Genomic DNA, 19,432 nt, shown 5'->3' with positions numbered 1-19,432 from the left:
TATCAGCGCCCTCTAGCTATTCCTCCTCAAAATCACCTAAGTCGGGTCGGAATAAGAATAAGAATCAAAATTAGAACAATGGGAATAAAGATCACAATGACCCGATTCTGGTGCCGTATAGTAAGCTTTACTCGCAATTGATCCAAAATTCTTTGGTGACTCTTCGAGATCTCAAGCCTACGCCCATACTATACCCGCCATGGTACAATCCAAATGTAATATGTGAATTCCATAAAGGGGCAGTAGGACATGACCTGAATTATTCCTTAGTGCTGAAAGCCTTGGTACGAGAACTGATCAACGACAAAAGTCTAGTTTTCGAAGAAGACCATCCGGAGGTCGATTGTGGATACCATACTGGAACAATAGGGTACTCTATCAAATAAATTCAAGAGTTTTAAGCTCAAGCTGCATAGGTTGATAGACATAAAATCACTAGCACTTAAGGAAGAAAGCTCAAGTGCATATATCTTGATTTTTGAGCCAACTAATGAGAAAGGCAAGGGACCTCTAAAACCCCTTAAGGTCTTTTACCACAAGGAAAACGTCAAGTATGTGGATAACGAGATATATTTGTTTTCTTGCGAGAGCATTGAGATACCACATTGGAATTCCAATGTCATAACCCACACCAGCAGAAGCAAAGAAGAGGTGAGAGATAAATCAAAAAAGGTTGCATCCGACAATGGTGATAAAGGAAAAGAATTCTAAGATTGTCATGTCAATGTAGACAAGTTTGCTGACCCCAACCTTTAAGTGGATAAAAATGGACAACCAACAATTCCTAGAGTGCCATATCAGCAACCCCAAATTGTTCATCATTCAAATCGGCGAGTCCAAGGATAAGGATATCATAATCGAATCAAAGTCAGCATATGCCTCAAAACAATCTGGAAAGAAGGAATTCTTCTCTTGATCCAATCCATGTGATGTACAGTCAACTCATGCAGCCTTTGGTTCAAAGTTCGTTGTCAGATCCCAATTCTCTCAAGTTGTTGCCATAACTATACCCACTTGGATACGATCCTTATGTGCAATGTGGGTATCATGTCGGACCGATAAGTCACTCGACTGAAGATTGTGATGCTTTTAAAGTTAAAGTATAATAGTTGATCAAAACAAGTACATAACCTTTCGAGAAAGAAACTTGTCGGTAAACAACCTCTCGCCCCGATAAGTGTGAAGACCTCAATGGGCATTTCCTGAAGTTAGTGGATCAAACAGGAAGCCATCCTCAATGCGGCAGTCATGGGGCATTGTTGTTATTTTCATTTGTATTTCTTTGTCCGTTGAATGCTACTTGTTTTTAAACATTAATGTTTTTAATGGTAATATTAATGAAGTGATCATGCATTTTATGAATCAATCCATTTGTATTCACTCATGCTATTTTCCCTTCATTTATGCGGAAATAAAGAAATATCAACTTTTCTTCCATTCACTTTTATTTATCAAAATTTTGTTTAAGTAAATATTGGAGGGAGGATGATGAAAACTAAATACCCGAAATTGTTGTGGTATGCTTTCAAGTAGAACTTTAGCGATGATGTAAGAAATTGTTTCAAATCCCCAAATACCACATAGATAATGAGTTAATCCCTAGTCAACTACTTTGAGCCTAGAAGTTGTTGTTTCTTTCGGAATTAAAAACCTTTCATCTTAATAAGGGGCAGGGTAATTTGTTCAGTTAATTTGACTTTGCATTCAAATTGCAAGAGAAAACATCACACCTGAGGATCAACCATACACTTCGCGTACATCTTGAAGTGTCGAAGAAGTCATGAAAAGCCAATAGGTTTGTAACGTTTCTTCCTCAACAACCAATAACATTGCAGTCACAATCTTTAAAAAAAAGAGAAAGCTCTCTAAGTCGAACACCATAAAAGGCAATTTAGGCAAAAATCAGGGGATCCCGATAAACCGAAAGAGCTTCAAAGAAGCGGTCCAGGAAAAATTAGGGATAAAAATCAATCAAAGAAGGTCAACAAAATCCTCAACAAAAACGGTGAAATAAAATAAGGTGACTTCCATTTCAAGAAAATCTCATCTTGAATCCTCATATTTACCCTAACACTGTCAAACTCCCTTGAGATTTGAATGGGTATGCAAATTAACTGGATGTAGGATTGGAGATCATCAAGAAGAAGAGGTGGGTTAAAATTAAACTTTGAGTCTTATATATTTTGTTTCAAAAGTCGTGAACCATACCATGTTATACCCCTCAAAACACCTAATTGAGGCATAGTTTATTCTGAAAGCATACTACAGCAAGGTTGTTAACCTAACTCCAAAAGATATTTACTTGATTATTTTTTATAATCACATCACCTTGCATGTTGTGAATGGCTAGATCAACATTATGTTCTGATCATTAGTTCGTTCACTGTATATCACCATCATTTCAATAATGAGTGATTTCAAAATTTTGCTTAAACACTACATTAAAATTACCATTTTTAAATGAACAACTTTATTTGCAAGTTAACATTTAGCATCAAAGGAATCCCACAGTCAGTTGAGGAACTTTATCATGTGAAAGAAGCCCAGTAAGGGGCAAATCACTTTGAGTATCGGTCAACTCGAGCCAACAACCTCAATAATCGGTTAGTCAAGAGAAAACCGCTTCAAGACTCAGACTAATATGGAGGCGAAGGTTAGAGAAAAATATGGAGGCTTAAGGTTCATGACAGAGTTAGAAGTTTGTATGGATGCTTGGACATGATAGACTACTAACAAACATGCAGAAGAGCAAGAAAGGATTTGGAGAAACAAATTATAAACTTTGTGGATGCATGTGTGAATTTACCATACATGTGTTTATGGACCGCCCTAAAGTCATGCAGATATGGGTGAGCAGAGTTCTTAGCAATATAGCTGTTGAGTTTTATTAGTCGGAGTAAGCAGGCTGGATTAATATAAACACTAATGCTATGGATGATGGGAAAATGCGTGGAATAGGTTTTGGGTCATTGGGTGTCATAATCTTTGGAGGTGGCACAATAAAGAAGAACACAATAATTCGTATGAGAGGCCTTTGAACGCGGGCAACTTTGTGTTATAGTTGATAAATGAGTATGAAAGTGCTACTACTAACAATAAAGTAGCAGTGGGAGGAGAAGAACTAACCATAATGGTAAGTTGGAAACCCCTGGTTAGTAACTGGTTTAAGTTAAACACAAATGGGATGAGTAAGAAAAACAAGGTTGTCAGTTGTGGAGATATCATTCGAGACTCTCAAGGAAGGTGTAAAGGTGGTTTTTAAAAGCCCATCGACACATGTAGTGTGATTAAGGTTGAACAATAGGGCTTTTTTGAGGTTTAAAGTTCATGAAGAGCTTAAGAATGAGGTATGTGAAGATTAGTGTGGATTCTATGTTGGTTGTCAAAATGGTAGAGGATGGTTCCACATTGGCAGCTGATGGATATGCGTTGATCAAACTAATGGAGTGTCATGATGAAGTGAAAGTGGTGCATACCTACTGGGAAGCAAACAAGTTCATGAATGCGTTAGCCAACAAAGGAATACCTAGTCAAAGGGAGATGCATTTCCTTGAAGAAATTACAGATTGTATTAAGTGCAATTTGATGATGATGTAAGGGGTGTTTCAACCCCTAGACAAGTCATAATGTAATTTTGGGCTTTAGCCCTCCTTACCAAACAAATGATGCAATGTTGCAACATCAATTAATTTTGAAAAGTGAGAAAATATGACTATGAAATAATTCAATAGTATGTTAATTAATTGAAAATAAATAATTAAATAAATAAGGAAACTTATTTAATCAACTCTATTTTAGATGACTAGATTTTCTTCAATAAATTAACAAATATGTCTCATTAGGCAAATTCAGTTGGTAGTTGTGTATGAATATTAAATACAAATACGCGAGTTCGAACGCTCAATATCCCACATATTTATCTTTAAAGAGTGAATTTCAATCATCAGATTAGTTGACAAAAAAAATTAACTCTAAAAATGTTCAAATATATAAATTAGACATTTTTTGGAATTATGGAGGACCAAGACTAGGGATGGACAAAGTATCTGGATCCATCTAAAACCGAATAATTCGAATAAAAGTGCATATTAATGGGTGAATCGGATCGGGTGCATTAATAAATATATGAATAAAGGCAGTTTCATGTGGATTAATTCCGACGGATACAGTTTAAAATTTTCAGCCCAACTAAATTCACATATGTCCGTAGAAATATAATGTACATAGTTTAACATTTATAATAAAAAATATCATGTGGTGCTCCTGCGTTATTTCAGAATTTATAATAACATAGTCTATGCCTATTTTTGTACTAATTAATACCTATATTCTTTAATATCATCTCAATTCTCGATGCTATTTTATAACCACACATAACCAGTACTATGTCTTTATGAATATTGAGTAGTTTGTTTGCCAAAATTATTTATGTAGTTTTTTATTATATCTTAATTAAGCTTCATAGTACTTTTTCTTCTGATATCTAACTCCTCTCTATTCCTTTATTCTTTTATTTGACAAGTATTTGGTTATTATTCAATAAGATTCATAGAAGAACAAAATACAAGATCGGAGGTTGAAGGAATATGATATACATTCCAAGTTTAGATGTGATAAATAAATATTACTGGGTGGAAATGGATTACAATATTTCACCCAACAGTTAGTCATGATGATATTTTTCAACCGAAAACCGATCCGGACCGTCCGATGTTCAGCCCTAGCCAAGACCCAAAAGAAAAACAACTGCAGAAAAACAATCATCTCAAAGAGGATTTGCTAATCATATCTGCTACATAATTACCGTACACTTTTAAGGATAATTATCATAATACTTTATACCCACCATATGGTTGACTCCAAGTTCTGCAAGTACATTGATACTAGGGGTGGACATCGGTTGGGTTGGATCGGTTTTCGGGCCCAAATTCCCAATCCGACCTAACCATCGGTTGGAAAAAACATAACCAAAACCGACCGGTTTGCAATTCGGTTATTTTCGGTTTCGGTTTTGTTCGGTTCGGTTTCATAATGCGGTTTATTCGGTTTTAAAAATAATTGAGCTCATTCCAAAAGAAACCCAACACAAGTGGATTTTATCTAGGATTTAAATAGCACAATTTTATACTAGTCTTTAAACTTTTAGTTTACTTATGAACAAAAAAATAAAACAATATATCTTAAAACTTATGAAATTGCTGCATTTTTCGGAAATGGATTGAACAATCATTGTTAACATTTGTATTCTAAATTTCTACTCATATTATATCTATCTTGCTGACATGGATACAGGGCCGTTCAATGTAACAAATGTCTTTGAGTTCCATAATGGACGGTGGTATATGGTTCATCATCACAGTTCTGTGATGAATGGGGATGTAGAGCAACAAATTATGCATGGATAGTAATAGTAAGAGAGATGATATGTTATTATGTCTGATACTGGTCTCAGAAAAGGTTTATTTGCAGAAGCAAGATGCTTGAAATTATTTTCGTAATTGGAAGTTTTGTTTTGAGCTTTGAATCTTTTGTTTTCATACTGTATATAATACAGGAAATTGCAATGGGGCCAAAAAAGTGTGAAAAATAGATTAAGTGGATTAAAGTAAATACAAAAGATCGATGGAAAAGATTACATGTGAATCAACGTCCAATACATCGGTGAGACTTGTGAAAAACCAAGGCTGTGCAGTTGCAGGAGTTACTAATTCAAAAGTATAGTCCAATTTTGGCGTGCATTTTAGTTCTCTAGCAGTGTGTGCATTTTTCAATATTGTAAGAGACAAGTCCATTCCGGCAATGCAATATCCAATCAACCTTCAATGCAATATCCAATCAACCTTACCTATAGATGATCATCAATCAACAATCGTATATATAAGAGCTAGTGCATAACAATTTCTATAACAAAAGATAAAATCAAATCAAATTCTTTTCATAAGCTATTACCAAGTTCAAGTGATGAACACGCGTTAACACCTTAAGCTCGGCAAAAAATTCTTTTGATGCTTTCATGTCCATCTTCTTTATTGCAGCTTTCTGTGTAATTAGATAGAACTTCAGCATTATCATATTCAACATTAGTTAGCATGAGAAAAACAAAAACCAAAACAGACACAATACATATCAGCAGCATTAAACCAGAGGCCATGCTTGTTTTCACTTCATGAGCATATTCAGCACAAGCTAGACCAAGGAATGTTAAAGGGAATGAGTAGATCCACCATGTAATGTTTAACCTTTTTATAGTTTTCTTGAACAGTCCTGGCCTGCAAATAATGTACCATTCCTAGTGAAAACATTGAAATCGCAAACTCGCTCCAACCGATTTCTGTCGCAACTTGAGCCGCCACCAAGTTTCCTATAACAGAAACAAGGTTAACAGGGTTTGCTACCACTGATAGAAACCTCTTTTCAGTAGGTAAACTTTGAGAACAATGGTCTTGTACTCACCAAAAACAAACATGGTAGCTCTGAATCCACCTTTCTTTCTCTTCCATTCAGCAAGAAGCTTGAGCTATTCAGTCTCCTCTTGATATGCCTGCAAAACAAAAAAATTTGAATTGTAGCTCTGAATCCACCTTTCGTAAGAACTGTAGACACTGCTGTGTCCAGGTCTTACTCCTTCATTAAGATCTGCTAGTGACACGTCTCCTTCTAAGGCACGCACAACCTACGGTTTGTTCCATTATTAGACCCAAAAAGATGCTTACATATACAAGGAACTCAGAATGGAAAGTAAGACCTAGGTTTGATTTTACAGTAGCAGCACAACGAATGATAGTTTTTCTTCTTAAAAAGACAGTTCAAAAGGAATGGAGTGCAGTAATAAATGATAGAACAAATTATTCACTTTACCTGGCTCATCCTTGGTCGACGCTTTGCTGAGTGGCGTGTGCAAGCTGCAGCACATGCTACCATATGCGTCATCTCACTAGGGTCAAATTCATTCTGAAGTCTTGGATCAATCAGAGAATCTAAATTATTTTCTTCTAAAGCACGCATGAGCAAAGGCCTAGCCTGTGATGACAATGAAAGATGAATAAAGTTAAGGGCCACTCTATGTCATCTTGTTCTCTTCCAATAAAAGAAATATTACACAGAAAACTCTTTATTTCATAATATATTATAAATGACTGAATTTTCAGTTGCAAATTATATTTAGCCCTCAAGAAAAGAGGAGGATGGTAACATGACACTTACCCATTCCACCAAACTATCATCCATGTAAGTCTGATTTTTATCAACCGATCGACGTCCAGTTAATAGCTCAAGGAGCATGACTCCATAAGAGAAAACATCTGATTTGTCTGTAAGTTTTCCACTTGCTGCATATTCTGGAGCCAGATACCTGTAAGAAAGCAGTAATTGATAATTCATGAGTTTAGCATATCAGAACTGATATTTTGACACAAATTTAACAACTAATTTCAACAACAATTTGATTGGTTAACGCAGTTCTAAACCACCATATAGCACATTTCATGCCCTTTAATGCATTAATTCAATCTACCATAAACAATAGCAGATTAGAAAATACATTTCTTGCAATATCCAAATTTTGAGAGGAAGGGAATAAATTAGTTCTTACCCAAAAGTCCCCATCACTCGAGTAGAAACATGAGTGTTGAGATCGGAAGCAATCTTTGCAAGACCAAAATCAGCAACCTGTTAATAGAAATTTGACACTAAATTATAACTAAAATCCACACTTCATATTAAACAATTATTGCACAGAACTTCTTAGGGCATTTTAAATGGAGCATCACCACTGCTGCAAGGAAGATATATTAAAGAGCATACCTTTGCTTCAAACTTAAAATCGAGAAGGATGTTAGCAGCTTTAATATCACGATGAATGATCTTAGGATGACCTACACAAACAGATAATTACAATAAACATTGAGTTTGACAAAAACTAGCTTTGCTGAAAAAATTACAGTCAAGTACAGAGCATACAATCTTCATGAAGATAAGCAAGTCCTTTTGCAGATCCTAAAGCAATTCGCAATCTTGTTGGCCAATCCATCGTTGGTCGTCCATTTCCTGCCGTTAAAAAATAATCATAAGAATTAAGAACACTTCTGGCATAAGCATTGTGCTACACAAAAGAATGACAAAAAAAAATACCATGTAAATGAAATTCCAATGTATTGTTGGGAACAAACTCATAAACAAGTAGCCTCTGAAACCCGGTGCTGCAGTATCCAACAAGAGAAGTTGTCGGCGAGCTGAGTAGGAACAATATTTACCGACAACACCTTCACAAAATCAATCTGAAGAAGCAGTTTTAGAATCGGAGTTAAAACAAAACAAAGTCAAACCCATCAGAAATAGTTCAACCAAACTTAACATTTCAACCATAGTCAGAGAGAAAGAGAGGGAAAGAGAGAAAGAAAGATAAGGAGTAACTTACATCGGTGGTGATTTGTGGTTGAATAATGGACGGCGACGATTCTTCGTTAAACGATGAAACCACGAACTAGCATCAACCGAAAAATTGGAAGGTAGAAAGAGTTAGTTCTTAAACGATGAAACCACGAACTGGAAATTGAAAGGATGAACCCTAGAATCAACCGATTACCTGAGAGAATGATGAACCCTAGCGGAGGTTGATTTAGGAATTTATGGTCTATAACATAATTTCTACTGAACCGGTCGGTTTAGGATATCATCGGGTCCATAAATTCAAACCTAAACCGACCGGTTTAACCCATGTGAACCCAAGATTATTCAAACCGTCAAACCGAAAAACCGACTCACCCAAACCGGTGTCTAAGGGGCCACATGGTTTGGTCGGTTTGGGCTGGGTTTCTTTATTCTGTCCAACGCTAATTGATACAATGGTTGGCTTCGCGATACACGTGAACAATACAAACTTCCAAATCATGCCTTAACTCAATTCGGATCCTGCGAAAAAAACAGTAAGACATGCGCCCATTTTTTATTCTTATTTAATAAAGCATTGTAAATCTACTTGAAATCAATTTGAATTTCCACTTTTTTTTATGCCTTTTCCTCAAAGCTCAACCACTATGATATATGAGATTCTGAATTTATTTTTCAAAATTATCATGTTTTTCAAATTAAATCCCTAAATAATCAGTTGTTCAAAATAAATACTAAAATAACCACGTTTCAAAACAGATGCGTCAGTTGAACTGGCGTATCCATTTAACTTTTAAAGTAGGCGTCATTGGAGCTAGTGCATGCTCCAAATGGCCATGCATGTAGGCGCATGCATATATGCATTGGTGCATGCGCCAATGCATCTGGTGCATGTTCATTTATTTATTTTTTATTTTAATTTAACAATTAAATAAAAAAATATTTAATTTTTATTTTATTTATGTTATAATAAAAGTTACATGGAATTGACCAAAATTTCAATGACCGACCCGATTGAAACGTCCTCCTGTTCCACATCCAAGTGCATTGGTCTGTCTTCGAGGTCTTCCACGATTTTCTTGAGGTATTTGGGGTCTTTGAGTGTTGACATGATCCAATGGTGGCTGGTGTGAAGGTATGGTGAAAGGTCCAGCGGTATTTGATAGATGTGTCATCATTTGTTCACAATAGTTAAGGGGGTTCTCGCCAACGACACTTTCGTAATTGAGTTCGGTGCCCATGTTGTAGTAGTTGGATGAATTGTGGACGATATAGTTGCCCGAATTGGGAGATTGAATCGTTTTGGAAACAAAGCAATGATTCATGGGGTGTACTAAAGTTAAACAATGGTTGAATGTTGTGGTGATGTGATGTTTGGATGGTCATTGGTGGGGGACTACGATAAAGTGAATCATATGAATCATCTGGGCTATAGACTATTGTGGTGGTTGTGTATGGTTGTTAGTGGGTAGGGTTTGATTCTTGATTTTAAGGTTGGGTGTGTGGCATGAATGGATTGCGAGGTTGGGTGTTTGGCATGAATAGGTTACGAGGTTGGGTGTTTGGTTGTTGGGTGTATGTGGTAGGGTGATGGTGTGAGGTTGGTTGTTGGATTTGGGTGGTTTGACATCGGTGTTGGACGAGGACTTGTTGTTGAGCGTATGATGACGAAACTAGTTGGCGTGGATCAATCAAATACCTTGGCTCAGACACAAATTGTTGCGTTGTAACCGACATAAACCATGCCATATACTGTTGAGTTGGTCTAGCACCATGTACGACTGGTTCATTTAAGATGTGTTATCGTCGATTTCTCCAATGACGACACATCTCTTTTGCGAAGTCTCTCCAGTTGGAATAATCCCATTGGGCATCTCTCTTTTTTGATGCCAATCTCCCAAACACGTAGGAGGTTCTGGAATTTGTTGTTGCATGCCGAACTGCAGTTTTACCCGGTCACTCTGGTGCATCTCCACAGTAGTGAACTGGATAATTGATGTTTTTGCAATTCAAACTGCATCATCATCATGGTTAACCTGATGATCAAGACCCAGATATGGCCTCTAGATAAACTGTACAACAATACGACATGATTAGATGATAAATAATTTGATAATTATTTTTAAATTAAAATAAAGTTATGTAGGAGTATTACATCGTCTGGTCCAATGTGATCTAATATATTGCGATAGACTACTATAGCGTGTTTCAGACACCTATTGTAGTTCATCCCTCTAACTGACCACCTAGACAAAAATAATTGAAAAATATTATTTACAGTTATTTGTAATATAAAGTCTAATTAATTATATGGTAAAGTTTTAAACTTACTTTGTTGCAAACGGGAATATGAATAGTTCTCGTTTACCGGGGCGAGTGGCGACATTCTTGACCAACCCTATGCTTGTAGCAAATATGCGCATGCATAAAAAATATAAGTATTTTTTTTTTTGCATTTCTACACATGCACTATATAGATGAGCCAAAACAATTGAACCCCAACTATATGTGCTTACCTTATTTATGTTTCGTAACAACGGTAAATACATAATATTTACCGTATTACCAGTATTTTCGAGAAATAAAATCATAATATAACACTGAGCTTTAATTATTTTTTCGTACTCGGTAGATTCTTCGGTCAATGTTATACTCGCATAATGTTGCTTGAGATATCTTAAATTAATATCTTGCCCCCTAGCTTGACCGGATGTCTCTCCCGCAGCTTGATCGTCACACAAAGGGGCACCCAATAATTCATTGCAAATAGAGTTATCCTAGTTAACTCTACCATTCACGGCCTTTCCATCGATACGTAGATCTAACAACATGTATATGTCCTCAAGTGTGACGGTACACTCACCGAAAGGAAGGTGAATGTGTGGGTCTCGGGTCTCCATATCTCCAACAAATCAAGAATAAATTTGTAGTCAACCGAGTACGAGACTATGTTGAGGAGATTTCCAAAACCACATCCTCGAATATATGGTTCTATCAAAGGATCGTGGGATACATATTGTAGAAATATATTGTATATTTCCTTATCTTTCATGAGAATTACATATGCTGTATTTATAGACTGCATAAGGCAGGATTTGAAAGAGAAATCTGACCTAAGAATCAGGGGAATTAATTTCCCATGAATGCTAATTCTAATTACAGAAAAGAACAGGAAATAATAGCTAATTAATTACATTAATCCTAATCCTTAATGAGATGTACAAACAGAATCATTTGATTCTGTATTGATTATTCCATACTCCCCCTCAATCTGGGTGGTAGATGTCTATCATACCCAGATTGGATTTGATATTCTCGTATATGTTCCTTGGAAGGGCTTTTGTTAGAATGTCTGTAGTTTGCCGGCATGATGGAATATGATTAACACTTATAATTTCATGATCAATTTTCTCCTTGATGAAGTGTCGGTCTATCTCCACATGCTTTGTTCTATCATGCTGTATCGGGTTCTTAGCAATGCTAATAGCAGCCTTGTTATCACATAATATCTTCATGGGGTGATTGGTAGGAATTTTGATCTCATCTAGCATTCGCTTAAGCCAAATTCCTTCACAAATACCTTGTGACATAGCTCTGAATTCTGCTTTTGCGCTACTCCTAGCCACAACAGATTGTTTCTTGCTTCTCCAAGTTACCATATTACCCCATACAAATGTGCAGTAGCCTGTAGTTGATTCCTTGTCAGATAAACATCTTGCCCAATCAGAATCGGTGTAGACTTCAATGCCTCTGTTTGAGTTCTTTTGAAAATAAAGTCCTCGGCCTGGCGTACCTTTCAGGTACTGGAGAATTCTGTTCACATTTCTCATGTCAGTTTCAGTTGGATTTGACATATAACGACTAGCCATGCTTACAGCAAAACCAATGTCTGGTCTGGTGTGAGTTAGATAGATTAGTTTTCCAACTAGACTTTGATATCTATCTTTATTAGCTGGTACATTCTCATCTTCACTCCTTTTTACTTGTTCTATGGGAGTATTGGCAGCTTTGCATCCAAGCATACCTGTTTCTTGAAGTAAATCCAGATTGTACTTCCTTTGAGAAACTGAAATACCATTCTTTGTTCGTGCAATTTCCATCCCTAGAAAATACTTGAGTTGTCCCAAGTCTTTGACTTCAAATTCTTTTGCTAGAAGTTTCTTTAACGGGTTGACTTGTTCATCATCGTCTTCCGTAATAACGATATCATCAACATAGACAATAAACAAAGCTATCTTCCCATCCAAAGAGTGCTTGACAAACATGGTATGGTTTGTTTGACATTGAACAAAACCATCTTTCTTGACAACTTTTGTTAGTCTATTAAACCATGCCCTTGGTGATTGTTTGAGGCCATATAGAGATTTGCGAAGTCGACACACCATGTTGGCGGTTCCAGGTGATTCAAGTCCCGGAGGAATTTGCATATATACCTCTTCTTCTAACTCTCCATTTAGAAATGTATTCTTTATGTCTAGTTGGTGTAGGGGCCAATCTAGATTTGCTGCCAAAGATAGTAGAACCCAGACAGAATTGAGCTTCGCAACGGGTGTAAAAGTCTCCTCATAATCCACCCCATATGATTGTGTGAACCCCTTTGCAACCAACCGAGCTTTGTACCTGTTTATACTCCCATCAGCATTGTGTTTAATTGAAAATATCCACTTGCATCCTACTGCTTTCTACCCTTCTGGTATAACAGTGATCTCCCATGTGCCATTTCTTACAAGTGCTTGAACTTCTTCTGTTACAGCTGCTGCCCATTCAGGTTTCTGCAATGCTTCTTGAATATTATTTGGAATTTCTATGTTGTCAACAACTGCTACAAAGGACCTGTAACTTTGTGATAGTTTTCCATAGGAGATATATTTTTCAATAGGGTGTTTAGTGCAAGTTCTAACCCCTTTTCTCATAGCAATGGGAATATCAATATCTATTGTATCAACATGTTCAGAGTTAGGAAGAATATTACCTGTGGGAACTTCATTTTCTAGAGTCTGGTTTGACTCATGGCCTCGCATTGGAGCTTTGCTTGACTCTACCTCCTTCCTTTTATAACAAAAACCCTTCCACTTGCCTGTTTTTGGATCACAATCCTGTTGAGATGTGGTTGAAACTATAATTGGTTCTTTTTCCGTCACAACTTCTGTTGTCCTTTCACTCGGCTGAATGTTTGAGGTCTGGTCTGGTAATTTTTCAGCTGGTTTAGGCATAGGTTCGGCTGATTGAGTGTTGCCGGTTTGGTTTGGTAAGATTTTGTCATGTTCGGTTAGTTCAAGAGGCAAAAGTTGGTATTCTAAATTTTCTATATGCTCCCCCTGAATACCAGTTTTGGTGTAATAGGTTGATTTTTAAAGAAGGTTACATCCATAGTGTGGTAAAAAAATTTGGTATGGGGAAAGTAACACCTATATCCCTTTTGGTGAGGAGAGTAACCAAGAAAAATGCATTTGATGGATTTTTGGTCTAATTTGCTTCGGTGAGGGTTGAGGTTATGGACAAAAGTTAAGCATCCAAATATTTTTAATGGAATAGAGGAAAAGATTTTGCTGGTTGGAAATAGGTTTTGAAGTGTGGAGAGTGGGGTCTTAAAGTTAAGGATACGGGAGGGTGTTCGATTTATAAGGTGAGTTGCTGAAAGGACAACTTCTCCCCAAAAGTGTTGTGGGACATTTGTGGCTAACATGATTGATCTAGTCACTTCCAAAAGGTGTTTATTCTTCCTTTCCGCAACTCCATTTTGTTGGGGAGTGTCCACACACGAGATTTGGTGAACAATTCCAACCTTTTGAAGATAGAAATTTAGAGCAAGGTTGTAATACTCACGGCCATTGTCAGTTCTAAGTATCTGAATATTGCTTTGGAATTGTGTTTGTACCATCTTATGATAAATTTCAAATATTCTCCCTACTTCTGATTTTTCCTTCATTAGAAACACCCAGGTAACACGTGTGTGATCATCAATAAATGTGACAAACCATCTCGAGCCTGTAATGTTGTGGACTCGTGATGGTCCCCATACATCACTATGAATTAATGAAAAAGGTTTTGAGGGTTTATAAGATTGGGGTGAGTAATGGTTTCGAGTATGTTTAGACAATTGGCAAATTTCACACTGAAAATGTTCCTTGTTTTTATTGAATAAAGAGGGAAACATTTTTTCCAAGTATATGAAATTTGGGTGGCCTAATCTATAGTGCCACATCATTACAGGATTATTATCACTTGAAACTGCAGCTGCAACATGACAATTATTCTTGAGTTTTTCTTCTAATTTTTCCACTTGAAGGAGGTAGAGTCCAGCACACTCTTCAGCATTGCCAATCGTCTTCCCCGACTCCAAAGTCTGAAATTCACACAAGTTAGGGAAGAATTTAGTAACACATTTCAAATCTCTTGTAATCTTGCTAATAGACAACAAGTTACAATCCAGTTTAGGCACATACAAAACAGAGTCAAGTGTAATATTTGGTGAAATGATAATTGATCCTTTACCCATGACCTTAGAATGTGTACCATCAGTTATTCGAACATTATAGTTATAGGGACATGGAGAATAACTACTAAACAAAGTAAAATCTCCAATCATGTGATCTGAAGCCCCTGAGTCAACAATCCATGATTTTATTTTTTCCTTACTAGTGTTTAGAGCATGTAACTAATTACCTCTTTGAGCCACTACAACAGTACCACCTTTTTATGCAGTTAACATGGTTTGCTGAAGGAGTTTTTGAAGAGCCTCCATTTGTTCTTTGCTAAAAAGAGATGAGTTAGAGTATACCTCATCTTCTTGATTGTTAAATGTTGTGTTACCTCTTCCCTCCTTACCTTTGAAAAATTTGGTCTCTGAAGGTTTTCCATGTATGATCCAACATGTTTCCTTTGTGTGGCCTGGTCTCTTGCAGTGTTCACACCAGGGGCGGGTTTTCTTTTGTGGTGGCCGAGGTTGATTCCCTCTTGCTGCCATTGCAGAGCTCTCGCTGTACGGAACTGAGCTAGGTGTTCCCAACATGATTTTCTTCCTGCTTTCTTCCCTTCTCACTTCTGAAAAGGCTTCTCGAATTTTGAGAAGTGGTTTGGTTCCAAGGATCCTTCCACGAACTTCATCTAGGTCCTTGTTTAGCCCTAATAGGAACTTGTAAATCCTATCTTTTTCCACCAACTCCTTATATTTCTTTTGATCTTCTATACAACACCATGTAACCTCTTCATATATGTCGAGTTGCTGCCAGTGTTTGTTAAGTATATTAAAATACTCAGTAACAAAAGATTCTCCCTGTCGAAGGTCATGAAGAATGCTTTTAATCTCAAATATGACAAATGTATTGTCAACATTTGAGTATGTTTCCTTCACTGCATCCCATATCTCTTTTACAGTGTCATAGAACATGAAATTTTCACCAATTTCGTTTGTCATGGTATTAAGCAACCATGACATTACTTGGCTGCTCTCAAGTTTCCATTTCTAAAAGTTTTTGTCTCCTTTTTCGGGACATTTAGAATCCCCCGTTGTGTAGCCTTCCCTTCCTTTTCCTTCAAGGAAGATCTTGACTGACCTTACCCATTGGGTATAGTTTTGACCATTTAATTTATGGCTTGTGATGAGGTGAGTGAGCCCTTCGTGTGAACTGGTCGGAAATGATCCAGTCTCCACTTTGAGCGATTCATCAGATTTGTGATCCTCCATAGTTTGGCGGCGCTAGGTTAGGGATGGTTCAGATCGTGCTCTGATACCATGTAGAAATATATTGTATATTTCCTTATCTTTTATGAGAATTACATATGTTGTATTTATAGACTGCATAAGGCAGGATTTGAAAGAGAAATCTGACCTAAGAATCAGGGGAATTAATTTCCCATGAATGCTAATTCTAATTACAGAAAAGAACAGGAAATAATAGCTAATTAATTACATTAATCCTAATCCTTAATGAGTTGTACAAACAGAATCATTTGATTCTGTATTGATTATTCCATACATATTCATGTACACGACATCAAAATCGTTTTCGATCCTAATAAAACATAAGTAAGAAATAAAATAAGAAGAAGTAATATATAATAAAAACATTAATAAGAAATAAATACAAAATAAATATGAAATAAGTAAAAAGAAGTAATAACATACAAATGTCGAGATATTGTTGATTGTTCCTCGATGTTCATCACCCATAGTCAATAGAGACATAATGCTGCAGAGGTTGAGTGTTGCAGAGGTTGAGTGTGGTAAAGATGAAGTGTTGCAGAGGTTGATTGTTAGTGTTGCAGATATTGAATGTTGTGAGTTGATGCTCTATTTATATATGAGTAAGTGTTGCAGCATGTGAATAGGTACGCCACATGTGAAGCATGAGATATGGTGCATGTATGTGACATAGGTGTAGGCGCCTAAGGCTATGGCGCATGCTTGCTTTATGAAATGCATGGTCACATGCACCAAAGCTAGTGGTGCATGCATGTCTTTTTATGCATGCAAGGAAGAGGCGCCTAAGGCCAGGGTGTATGTTTATGCGCCATTAGAATGTGCGCATGCCTTGGATTATTAGGTCAGAGATTCCTTGTGTGCAAACACAAGCATTGTATTAGGGCAGAGAGAGATTCTTTATGTATAGAGATTCCTTGCAGGCGGATGCATTGTATTATCTTGTCTCTGTAATGGATTCTTTGCATTGCACTGTCTTGTCTTTGCAAATGAATTGCGTGATCAGTGCATACACCATTTACCCTATTTAATTGTATGCGAATAATAGATCAATGCATTCACCATCAGTACCCATACAAATTAGTAGAAACACTAAAGTTACATTTAAAAAATGTCTTCCTCACCATATTACATGATCAGTGCCCATACCGAAGGTGAAATATTTGAGCATCAATTATTCGGTTTTTGTTTTCGCAACACATAAGTAACTCGGTTTACAATAAATCGACGATCAAAATTTTCACATCTGAAACAAAAAATAGAAAATAAATTGCAGTGAGTCATGTGGGCTAAATCATCTATAAAAATCTGGTGTGATTTGCAAACAACCAGGTAAAGTTTTATCAGAAGAAGATTCGAGATGATGATGATGATGTTCATCATATGTTTGTCAGTCACGAACAATTTGGGTACAACGATATAGAGTTGTATATATTACCACAACAACAACAAGTGTCTCAATTTATTGATCAGTCACAAGTGTTTTGTGAAACTGATGACGCGAACAATCTGAGGTCAATGTTGTAGATGAGGAAGAAGAAGAAGTCAAGTTATTGGTTGATTCAATGGTGAATGATGAAGAATAGGAGCCATTACCAACTAGTCATGTATATTGTCCACCTCAACACATGACAAGCTTGAATTTGGGTGCCGATGAACCTTTATCAGATATATTTTACAATCCTTATGTTCAAATTCAAGGATCATTGAAAGAAGGAGACACATTTCGCATAAAAGAAGATTGTGTAAAAGCTATTAAAAAATTTCACATGGAACTATCAGCTGATTACAGAGTTGATAGAACTAATGCAATGAGGTACAAAATTTATTGTCGAAATGAGCACTGCCTTTTCCGGTTGTCAACTTCATACCGGAAGAGGAGTGATTCTTGGGAGATTGGATCCATGGGTCCAATTCACACATGCATGCTCACAAACCCAATGCAAGACCATCGGAAACTTAGATCTCAATTAATATGGGATAAAATTTTATATGTCATTAGCGATAATCCGTCGTTAAAGGTGAGTACAATAATATCGCATATTGTAGCACAATACAACTATACTCCATCATATAGGAATGCTTGGATAGCTAGGACAAAAGCGGTTGAAAAAGTGTATGGCAATTGGGAGGAGTCTTACAAACAACTTCCAAAAAACATATTGGCTCTTAAACAGTATGCTCCAGGTACTATTGTCAAGTTGGAAATGTTGCCGGCGTATACACCAGACGAGACCTGTGCTATTGGAAATAGAATATTCCACCGTCTCTTTTGGGCGTATCAACCATGCATCGAAGATTTTTCTTTTTGTAAACCTATTATACAAATTAATGGTACATGGTTGTACGGGAAATATAAAGGAACGTTACTGATGGCAGTGACACAAGATGGCAACAACAATATTTTTCCAATCTCCTTTGCCCTAGTTGAAGGGGATACTGCTAAGGGATTGAGTTTTTTCCTAAGAAATATCTGATTGCATGTTGCTCCTTAACCTAACTTATGTTTGATCTCTGATTGACACCCTTCAATAGTCAGTGCAAACAAAAACATTGATAATGGCTGGCAGGATCCTCCGTCGACGCATATCTTCTGCATTAGACATATCGCTCATAATTTTATGCGGGAGATCAAAGACAAAACGTTGTAGAAGAAGGTTGTCAATGCAGGTTATGCATTATCAGAACCTTCTTTCAAACGCTACCATGAAGACATAAGATTGTCAAATGCAGATGCAGTACGGTGAATCGACAGTATTCCATTGGAGAAGTGGACTGGGGCATACGACAACGGTCAACGTTGGGGCCACATGACAATAAATCTCGTGGAATCAATGAACTCAGTCTTCAAAGGCATCAGAAACCTACCTATAACCGCTTTAGTGCAGGAAACATATTTCAGGCTATGGGTGTTGTTTGAGACCAGACGTTCCAAGTGGAGTTCAGTGTTACAATATGGGCAGTTGTTTAGTGATGCATCAATGAAATTCATTAGACACGAAGCTGCCAAAGCAAAGACACACGTGGTCATGGTGTTTGACTGTAATAAAGGTCGGTACAATGTTGTCGAGTCCATGGATCACAATGAAGGCATGTCAATTAAACAAAACAGAGTGAAACTAGATAGAGGTTGGTGCGATTGCAGACAATTCCAAACCTTTCGTACACCCTGCTCCCATGTCATTGCGGCATGTTTAAAGGTTCAAAGGAATCCATCATGCTCACTATCTGACGTTTACAAAGTCATAAGCCCATCCAAAGTTTACAAAATTAGTTTTTCAGTTGTTGCAAAAGAGGATTACTGGCCAGAATATCAATGGAACATTGTCTGACACAATGAAG

General features: G+C 36.8%; 2 protein-coding genes and 1 long non-coding RNA gene across 3 annotated transcripts; 1 reads left to right on the top strand and 2 right to left on the bottom strand.

Annotated features, from left to right (window-relative positions):
- The first annotated feature begins 4,879 nt into the window (after positions 1–4,879).
- Positions 4,880–6,014, top strand: LOC127091853 (uncharacterized). The gene is made up of 2 exons (XR_007792018.1): positions 4,880–5,457; positions 5,555–6,014. It is a non-coding gene; the product is annotated as an uncharacterized LOC127091853 (long non-coding RNA).
- LOC127091852 (proline-rich receptor-like protein kinase PERK1) lies at positions 5,586–8,206 on the bottom strand. The gene is made up of 10 exons (XM_051030569.1): positions 8,131–8,206; positions 7,960–8,046; positions 7,804–7,874; positions 7,592–7,668; positions 7,204–7,351; positions 6,859–7,020; positions 6,454–6,673; positions 6,240–6,361; positions 5,950–6,039; positions 5,586–5,845 (listed from the first exon to the last, which is right to left on the bottom strand). The coding sequence occupies exons 2-7, from the start codon at positions 8,027–8,029 to the stop codon at positions 6,518–6,520; spliced, it is 684 nt and encodes a 227-aa protein (XP_050886526.1). The 5' UTR covers positions 8,030–8,046; positions 8,131–8,206; the 3' UTR covers positions 5,586–5,845; positions 5,950–6,039; positions 6,240–6,361; positions 6,454–6,517.
- Positions 8,207–15,085: 6,879 nt separating this feature from the next.
- On the bottom strand, positions 15,086–15,805 carry LOC127094101 (uncharacterized). Its single transcript, XM_051032970.1, has one exon. The coding sequence runs from the start codon at positions 15,803–15,805 to the stop codon at positions 15,086–15,088; it is 720 nt and encodes a 239-aa protein (XP_050888927.1).
- Positions 15,806–19,432: the final 3,627 nt, after the last annotated feature.

Source organism: Lathyrus oleraceus, chromosome 6 (genome assembly GCF_024323335.1).
Source record: "Lathyrus oleraceus cultivar Zhongwan6 chromosome 6, CAAS_Psat_ZW6_1.0, whole genome shotgun sequence".
Taxonomy (NCBI): domain Eukaryota; kingdom Viridiplantae; phylum Streptophyta; class Magnoliopsida; order Fabales; family Fabaceae; genus Lathyrus; species Lathyrus oleraceus.
Note: the sequence above shows the minus strand (reverse complement) of the source record. Positions and strands in the feature narration are given on the sequence as shown.